The sequence below is a fragment of the Triticum dicoccoides genome, chromosome 7A (assembly GCF_002162155.2).
Source record: "Triticum dicoccoides isolate Atlit2015 ecotype Zavitan chromosome 7A, WEW_v2.0, whole genome shotgun sequence".
NCBI classification, from domain to species: domain Eukaryota; kingdom Viridiplantae; phylum Streptophyta; class Magnoliopsida; order Poales; family Poaceae; genus Triticum; species Triticum dicoccoides.
In genome coordinates this window covers 85495249-85505099 of record NC_041392.1, presented here as the reverse complement: position 1 = coordinate 85505099, position 9851 = coordinate 85495249, and the positions used below count along the sequence as shown (strand labels likewise).

The 9851-nt window shown below is 39.3% G+C and overlaps 1 protein-coding gene across 1 annotated transcript in view; it reads left to right on the top strand.

Annotated features, from left to right (window-relative positions):
- The window catches only part of LOC119333162 (E4 SUMO-protein ligase PIAL1-like), a 10017-nt gene extending 1323 nt beyond the window's left edge, over window positions 1–8694 (top strand). Inside the window, exons 2-16 of the mRNA XM_037606162.1 lie at window positions 27–187; window positions 1579–1644; window positions 2169–2234; window positions 2352–2434; window positions 2637–2688; window positions 2881–2946; window positions 4037–4104; window positions 4180–4228; window positions 4400–4484; window positions 4578–4676; window positions 4788–4848; window positions 5662–5713; window positions 5799–5915; window positions 6001–6828; window positions 7780–8694. Of these exons, the coding sequence (XP_037462059.1) occupies window positions 27–187; window positions 1579–1644; window positions 2169–2234; window positions 2352–2434; window positions 2637–2688; window positions 2881–2946; window positions 4037–4104; window positions 4180–4228; window positions 4400–4484; window positions 4578–4676; window positions 4788–4848; window positions 5662–5713; window positions 5799–5915; window positions 6001–6828; window positions 7780–8445 (2519 nt within the window). The 3' untranslated portion in view covers window positions 8446–8694. The remainder of the gene's footprint in view (window positions 1–26; window positions 188–1578; window positions 1645–2168; window positions 2235–2351; window positions 2435–2636; window positions 2689–2880; window positions 2947–4036; window positions 4105–4179; window positions 4229–4399; window positions 4485–4577; window positions 4677–4787; window positions 4849–5661; window positions 5714–5798; window positions 5916–6000; window positions 6829–7779) is intronic.
- The last annotated feature ends 1157 nt before the right edge of the window (window positions 8695–9851 follow it).

The window sequence follows — 9851 nt, the reverse complement described above, 5'->3', positions numbered from 1 at the left end:
CCCCCCACCGGCATTACCCCCCTAATTCTCCCTAGGGTTTTTGGTCGCGGCGACGCGGCGCGGTGGCTCTTCGCCTAATTTTTTTTCCTACCGTGCGCGCGTGCGTGCTTGCAGGGGGATCGATTACGCGCTGTCGGGCGGTGACATTCCTAAGATCGCGGGTGAAATACCAGACACTCTGAGAAAGGTAAAATTGCGTCTGTCCCCTTCCTCGGCCGGACAAATTCCCCTTGTTTTGTTCCGCGCAGTCTCCTCAATTTCTGTTGTCTTTTGGTCGGTACGTATAGGACTGGTGAAACGGACATGGCAGTTTCTGATGGCGAGTCCAATTATTAGACCATAACCGCCCTTCCTTCCTTACTTATGATTTTTGTTCGTGTGGCTTACTACAGCAGTTACAAATTATGATTACCTTAGTGTATGTATTGTAGAAGTGGAATGCACATTTGGTGTGACGGCAGTTGAATTTTTTTTATTGTAAGCTAGGTATTTTTTTACCCTTGGACCTTCTGCGAATGCGCGTCCTTTTGTCTAAAATTGCAATGTTTAGCAAATGGGAGTAACACTTGTTTTGTTCTGCGCAGTCTTCTCAATTTCTGTTGTCTTTTGGCCGGTCCGTATAGTGGTGAAACGGACATGGCAGTTTCTGCTGGCGAGTCCAATTATTAGACCATAACCGCCCTTCCTTCCTTACTTATGATTCACTGCTCGTGTGACTCACTACAGCAGTTACAAGTTATCATCAACTTAATCCATTATAGAAGTGGAATGCGCATTTGGTGTAATGGCAATTGAGTTTTTCATTGTATAAGCTAGCATTTTTTATCCTTTGGTCTTCTGCGAATGCGCTTGCTTTTGTCTAACATTGCAATGTTAAGCAAATGGGAGTAACACAATATATATAGGTTGTGAGTGCAAGCTGTGTAATTGTGGAACCTAAATGAATGAATGGTAGTTTGGTATATTTTCTCTGAAACATCTCTTTGGAAGGGTCACAGCCTCAGCAGTGTGCTTTGTAATTCAAGTACACCAACTTCATAGCATAGAGATAACTAGTTGACCACCAAAGTTAAGGAAACTCATATGATAGTCTAATTTTAACTTAAAAAGTGAAGTGACATTACTTCCCCTTTCAAGTACTATAATAGCGGATACTCTTCGGAGGATTCTAGTTCCTAATTTCACAGGAAATTATGTTAAATTTGTGATTCTGTTGCTCATATGCCTTCTCTGGTAATAAGTGACCTAATCAAGGGGGTAATATAGTCTTTGCCAGGCATCATTTGGTTTTGTGCAATACCCGAAACTGCCCGTCTATTCAGGATATGGGTGAATATATTTTGTATTTTCGAACTTCTTTAATTCTTCTTCTTCTGGGGAACACATCCTAACATTGTTATTTTCTAGATTTGTTGTATGAGGTAATTAGCATATGAGCTGTACACTTATGAATTTCGACCTTGAATTATGTTCTCCATTCGTTGTGGGTGGATAATTTGTTTATGCGGTAAATTAAGTTGTGGTCAACATTTTGTGTACTTCTGTGCTATTAATTTTAACTCTACCACTATTTACCAGGTATATGAGCTGAGGAAGGATCCATTTCTACAATCTTCTGTCATGGTACTGATCATATCATGCAAGGTAAATTACCTTTCATGCCAGTCATGTGTTAGTACCACTTAGAAACTTTTTCCCAAACCAGAACACAATTACATATGAGGAATTATCTGTTTATATAGTCTTGTTTCGCTCATGTTGGTTTATTTGAAAAAGTCAATTGTAAACAGACTTATAGAGAAGAACACGTTTTCTTCCGTGACTGCATATATGATTATATGTATTCATCAACATGTTATTTGCTTCAACCCTATGTTTTGCTGGTCTGCCCAATGTTTTGTTATAAAGCAATTACCATCTATCCATTGATCCTACCCATGTATGTTAGTTTTCTTCAACTGTATAATTTACCTTCGAGTCGTTTCAAGCGATTCAAAGTGTTACATGCATATGTTGATTAGGTTATATGCCAAGGTTACAATTTTCATGCATCTGTTGATTATGTTATACACCAAGGTTACAATTTGTCTCTTGAGCTTGTTTTTCAAACATAATATGGCGCTCTCCCACTAAAAAGTTAATCTGGTAATGCACATGCTGTTTTGCAGAATGCTTGTAAAAACAAATGGTTTCAGCCTTCAGATTTCATTGATATTCTCAGGATGGCTGATGAGGTGTGTATGAAATGCTTTGTTTATTCTTTTATGTTCATTGTTCTTTGCATGTCTGTAGTCTTGGGTGGTGGCATGGCCATATCATCTTACCTAGTTATAATTTATCTTGGCATGAAGCTATCTGGCAGCTTCTGCACGAACAGTAGCGAGCCAGCTAATGACAGCACCGTGCTTGAAATCATTTCAACAGTAATGCCAAGGTAAGGAGGGAGTCATTATATTTCAAAATTTTAAGCTATTAAATTTAAAATGTCAATTTCCCATTTTCAGTTGTTTAGGTTAGTATTCACAAGACAAATTTAAATAAATATATTTGAACCCATTGGTTATAATATGATCAACCGAAGTCATTCATTAGCTTCATGACACATTTTATTTGTTTTGACGTGGTCCTGCTTGTAGGTATTATCCTAAGTTGAAGTTCGACCGTCTAATCACTTCGCTGGAAGCAAAGGTGGTCAATCTGTGCAATTAAAATATCTTATATGTGCTATTCTTCCTGATAAAGTTCTCTAATTTTTTATAATCACTCGCGCCCACTTTTTTGCATTCTTACATTCTCATGTGGGAGGACATCTATTGATAAACGACAAAGCTTTGTTTCATAACTGTAGCCTGGCTTTGATATACCTGTCTGTACTTACAGGTTGGATATGATATTTTGATGGCCGACTTCTTTATTCATAGAAATCTACCTAAACATGAAAAGATTGTAAGTACCATTCCAGGGACAATATTTATTTTACTAAATTTCAGTGTTGATGCTATTTAAACTGCCTGTGTACTGATTTAAACAAGTGTTGATGCTATTTAAACTGCTCATGTACTGATTTAAACAAGTGTTGATGCTATTTAAGTATTTTACTTGGCTGTATTAACAAGTGTTGATGCTATTTAAACTGCCCATGTGCTGATTTAAACAAGTGTTGATGCCATTTAAGTATTCTGCATGGCTTGTCTTAACAAGTGTTTAATGTTATTTCAACTGCTCATGTACTGATTTTCTTGTTTTGCTATTATACTATTCACTTAATTATATGTTCTTCTTTTGAGTTTCTTGACCAATAGTTTGACAAAGTGGCAACCCACTTAGGTATTTTTACAATGCTAGACATAACACTATGTAGCATCATGTTCTGTTCACATTGGTTAGTATTGCATTAATGTCTCTTGCATTTGGCTTCATACTGGGCAACTGAATATTTGTAAATTTGGTGTGTCTTCATGTTGCCCACTGCCGTCCTGTTTACTTCACCGTGATGCCTCTTCTGGAATAGTGTCCATAAGATTTTGGGACCAACTTGTTTAGTTTCTAGCTGTCAGTGACAACTAATAGTTGCACAGATTCTGCTTGTATGCTAATTATTCCAAAATCTCTGATCTGTATGCCCTTGTTGTTTATTGAGTGTTCGGATAGTACAACACTATTGTGGGAGTTCGGTAGCACTTCATGACTACTCCCTTCGTTTCAAATTATTTGTATTTCTAATCCAACTCAAACCTCTTTAAGTTTGACCAAGTCTATGAAAAACTATACCAATATCTACAACACCAAATTAGTTTGATTGGATTCATCATAAAATATATTTCTGTATTATTATCTACTTGATGTTTTAAAATATTAGCACGTTTTTCTATATACTTGGTTGAATAAGGGAAGCATGACTTGAGAGAAGTATAACTCAAAATAATTTGGAATGGATGGAGTATATATTATAATTCTCTTATTGATTTTGTCTTTCAATGTCATTGTCTCATGATTTTATATCCAGTATATTTATTGGTTGTCTCACCTTCTGCAGTGTCTAGTTGTTGTCCAAAAGGAAAAATTAGATGTCTCATCATGTATCGCAAGCCCCCAGCATGTGAGGTGCATTACTTTCTTTGCTTTGATGCTTGATATGTTATGCCAAGAGACATGTGCCTTATGGTTTTTATGTTTCAGCTTTTTAGTAAACGGAAAAGGTGTGGACAAGAGGACTAATGTTTCAATGGTTAGTGTTCCACTTCCTTGACTAAATTACTTTTTGTTTGAAGAAAAACCGTTGCCTTCCACTTCCTGCCATTTTTTTTGCCTTTATCACAAAGCCTTGTGGACCCTGTGGACAGTGGTTAATCTTCAATTCTCAAACAAGCTTAGTTCACGCATTTCAAATAATTAACAGGAAACAGGACCCCAGTTCCCCACAGATATCACTAAGATGCTCAAATATGGTGCAAACATTGTACAAGCTGTTGGGTATTTTACTGGTATGTTTGGTGATGATGTTTTGTGTGTTTCCCTTTCTTCTCCAGAAGCACACATCAAATTCTATTATGTGCTGATTTAGCTTTATATTGCAGCTAATTACATCATAGCTGTGGCAGTTGTGAACAATTTGATGTCTTTTGATGCTCCAAAACTCAGTGACTATGCCCAACCAGTCACAACAGATCTTCCTGGTAGTTCATTAAATTTTAGTTCTTATAATTTTATGTTATGCTTTGACAATTTCTTGACTCAAATCTGGAATAACATTTTTTTTGCATTCCTCATTGCGAACTTTTATGTAGATTCAGATTCAGATATGCTACTGGAAGGGCCATCAAGAGTTTCCCTAAAGTGCCCCATAAGGTACTGTATGTTCATGACATGTACTCCCCTCCATTCCAAATTACTTGTCGCAGAAATGGATGTATCTAGAACTAAAATACATCTAGATACATCCATACCTGCGACAAGTAATTCGGAACGGAGGGAGTACTTTGCTGTATTATGTTTGAACTCACTTATTCTAAATTGATAAAACTTGGGCGCCTAGCCGCCTGCAATCCTGTTATGTTATATACATACTCCCTCTTTTCCTGAATATAAGGTGCATAAATTTCCGTGCAAGTCAAACATATGTATGTTTGACCAAGATTATAGAGCAAAATATAAATGTCCACAATACTAAATAAATAAAATATGAAAATCCTTTTCATGATGAATCTAATGATGCAAATTTGGTATTATAGATATTAATACATTTTCTTATAACTTGGTCAAACATGCACAAGTTTGACTTCTGAAAAAACTTATGCCTTATATTTTGGAATGGAGGGAATATATTACAAGGGCCCAAGTAAGCTCTTGCATGTAATACGACAAAGAACCTTTATACAACCTATTCTTTGTCATCAACCTCCATTAATTAATTTAATTCTGTTATGTGTCTGGTTGCCAATGTTGAAGCTGCAATTGTTTATCATGCATGTGTATGTGACTATGTAGCAATTTTACACAAACTCAATTTGGACAATTTATTCACATTGTAATGATTACTCTGATACTCCATGTGTCTGTCTAGACTGTTGTTTATTCGGTTTTGTAAATTCAACCTCTGCTTATTTGAATGGAAAATGCTAATGATCTGCAGTTGAAAATGTTTTTTGTTCGTTATTGCAGTTTTAGGCGTGTGCAAACCCCAGTTAAAGGGCGGCTATGCAAACACCATCAGGTACAGATTCTATCTGTTTATTTGTATTCATGGGTTGAGCCTTTTCCTTCTTGACAGAAATAATAATATGGCCTGTATTGTGTAGTGTTTTGATTATGACAGTTACATGGATATTAACTCGAGGAAACCAACCTGGCGCTGTCCATGTTGTAATACTCCTTCAAATTTCATTGACATTCGAATTGATCAAGAGATGGCCAAGGCAAGTTGTATAATGTATCTGTAGTTCTGTACATGTTTTCATCTGATTATGTTTTCCTATGTGATTGATCTCCTTTTTGTTTCAGATTTTACAAGAGACTGGTAATGATATCATGGATGTTCTTGTATTCCCTGATGGATCTTGGAAAGCTGTTTCAGTTCATGATGAGAAATCAGATAAACATGGTGATGCAATTCAGCAGAACGGGAATACTGTAGAAACTGATGCAACTCCTTCGGATGTTATAGACCTAATAAACAAGGATGATGATGGTGATCTGCCTATGAGCTCGGCATCTCCCTCGGAAGATTTGAAGCCTGTGTTGAATAGTCAAGATATATCTGTCATGGACTATCTTCCGGATTTCCCTCTAAGCACAGCCGCTCAGTCAGAAGATATGTATGTAGGAGGTGGAACTTCAACTTCTGGCCAAAATTCGTTACCTTCATCTAGTGGCGGACCTGGCACTAGTTCAATTGGGACCTTGGAGTCTATTCTCCCTAGAGATATCCTGCAAATGCTACCTGCTACCACACGTGCCATCTCTCCTTCTGAAACCTCCAATTTAACATCTGCCATGCAACAAGTTTCACAAGGATACCCCAATATTATGCAGATGCAATCACAGCTAGATTCTTTACTTCGATCAGCACATCATACTAGAAATGTCAGGAGAGAGCCTGTAGCAGTCCAGGCTCTGGCAGTGCCACAACATAATTCATCTAGAAGGGTGCAGGCAAATGTCTCGAATTGTCCACCTCCCACCCCGCAGTCCATTTCACCTTCTTCAAACTACCTAGCACATCATGTGACAAATGCAGACAGTGTAATCACATCGATGGTTAATGGTGTTGGGCCACTCTCAAGGGCTCCTGATGGTTCCTCACCATTCCATCTACAGTCGACACAACAGGTAACTTTACTCTTCTGAAGGCCATATGGGATATTTACCAACATAGTGTAGGATTGCATTGTTTTATCGTGCAATAAAATTACTGTACATATCATATTAAATACTCCCTCTGTAAACAAATGTAAGACGTTTTAGATCACTAAATGTAAGACGTTTTAGATTAGTGATCTAAAACGTCTTATTGTAAGACGTTTTAGATTAGTGATCTAAAACGTCTTATATTTGTTTACAGAAGGAATATATATTTACTCACATTAAAACTAGTTAATGACTTTGCTTTTATGCAAAACCAAGTGATAAGTCACCGGAGCTCCATAAGTGGTACTCCCTCCTTCCATCTATATAGGGCCTAATGCGTTTTTTAAGACAACGTTTGACTATTGATAAGATTAATAATACATAAGATGTATAATGTGAAAATTATATCATTGGAATCTCCTTTCACATACGAATTTGACAGTATGCTTTGTGTAACTTGCATGTCATATATATTATTGCTCTAACATTTAGTCAAAGTTGGCCTCGAAAAACGCATTAGGCCCTATATAGATGGAAGGAGGGAGTATAGTGTTTGAATGTTGAAAAATGTCTCATTTGGTTCCGAGTTATTTGAAAAGTACCATCTCGCTTTGGTGCCTAGTCATTTGAAAAGATCCAGGCCTATTACATAATTGTATACTATCTCGCTTGTGTTTTGCAACCGCACAAAGTATTTAGTGTATGATAGTACCTATTTTTGGCAATTAGCTGTTAGCTGCATTAGGATGTCAGTTGGCATAAGCACCTACAATAATGACATTGTTGAGTAACACTACTGTAGACTGCAAGTTCAGTGCCAGCCAGTTTCAACTTATTAGCAACAAGTAGAACCAATTTTTCTCTGTATTTTTGCTTGGATTTAACTTATCTTGATAAACAACATTTCTTGATGGACTTGTGTAATGCTGGCAGGATATGCGCAACATGCCAAACCATCAACGTGGTCGGGTTATGGGCCTTGCTGCAAATCCCTACATGCATATGAGACCGCCGACAGGAGGCCCAGGACAGGGTAGAGGTGCTAATGCCTATGGAGGTCCCTACCCTCAACAGTATCAGCAATATGACCAGCGACAGTTCGACAATCTAATAGGCCAACTGGTGAACCGAGGCGGGCCAGTTAGTCAGGCCACACCAGGCCATCTCTATGTTCCCCAGCAGAGCCAGGCAATGAGAACGCAAGCATTGTCCCGACCGTCAACTCCACCAGTGCAACCGCGCGTGCAGTCTCCTGGTCTAGCACCTACAGCTCCGCGTGTGCAGTCTCCTGGCCTAGCACCTACCGTTCCGCGTGTGCAGTCTCCTGGCCTAGCACCTACTGCTCCGCGTGTGCAGTCTCCTGGCCTAGCACCCACTGCTCCACGTGTGCAGTCTCCTGGTCTACCACCTTCTCCGACTCCCGTTACGCCCCTCCTCGAGGACTCCGATGTCCCGGAGATTGAGATGGATCCGAACTGGCAGCCCACGGGGCAGATGAGGGGGAGCCTGGTAGGCTCTGCTTACGATCAAGCAATCGAACGGTATCTGCAGCCTGGTGGTGGTCAGCGGACAAATCAGTCTCGGCCACCTGGCAGGTAAACATACACTCGTCAGGTGTTGTGGGTGGCTCTGGATTTAGAGAGGCTAACATGGATCCACGTTTGTGGGTGGCTCTGAATTGTGAACTTCTGATCTGCGGTTAGATATTAGCGTCCTTAATTATGTTACGTTAGGTTGCAAATGTAGGGAGTACTGATTGTGCTGCTTAGCGTTAGCGTACATCTGTTGTTGTGAAATGGAACGAAGTATATAATATTTTATGTCACCTCTTCTGGGCGTTGGCATTCATTCTGTTCTGTTCGGATGTGCATGCAGGTCGCGCCCATTTCATGTAGTTTGAATCTGAATTTGCACTTGGATAAATTGCCCACAGAGTTAGTAGTTCACATTCTTAAAGTTTGAACTGCATAACACGCGTTGCACCCTGGGTTCTTATTCATACGTAGTGCTGTTAAATAGTAACAAAACCGGCCTGTTTGTGGCACGTTTGTGTGACAAGGAGTCAAAGTACTTTGAATTGGATGTGATGTAACAGCCAGCACCTCGTTAAGTCCATTTAGCGGTTGTTGAACTGTACCGGTCCTCTAATCCGGTTATGATAAACTTTAGACTAATTATGTCAAATAAAAACTGTGCCGTGCTGCATTGCTGGAGTTGAGTTTTTTTCTTACCTGTGCATATTACTCAAGGCGTTTGATAACAAATTAGACAAGCAAAAAAATTAAATGGCACGCCAGGAAGCAGGAGGCAGCCTTGTTGCTTGGTTCCTTGAATCGATGAGTCCATGAGGTGAAGTCCTTGAAGCAAGAGATCGTCGTTGTGTTAGACCTTGGTGTTCCTACCAGCTTGCGGGGCATTCCTATGCACGTTCAATATCCAACGATACCAGGGAGGATCTTGCACTAGAAGAAAAGATGCCCTACCCGTTTTCTTGACCGATCTGAGTCTATGATACCACGATCTACACCGGATGGGATGTGCTCTCGATTTGGAAGGTAATTCAATACAATGCTTTTAGTAAGAAATGGGAAGGAAAACCAGAGAGCTAAGGGAGGAGGGATTACAACAAGGGGATAAGAGACGAGAGCTGAATGCCTGTATTCGTTCTTCCCACACGGATTGCGTGCTTAAGTAGCTGCAAATTGCGAAGTAGACCTGATTTTATAGTGTAATAAAGATTCGTTTATTTGAACACAATGTCCAGGGGTACAAAGGCTATCTTTGGTGGAGACATGAACTACACTTATCGCCCCCCTTTGAGAGAGATGTTGCGGCTTTAGCTAAGTTGTGTGCTTCCACATTTTCTTCCCAATGTCACAACTTGAAAGCACCGATCGAAAGCTCATCTTCTCATCTCCGCCTTATGGAGGGAGGCTCCAAATGATGACATGTTGCACTTGGTGATACTCTTCACCACCTCTTAACAAAACAGGAAACTATATCAA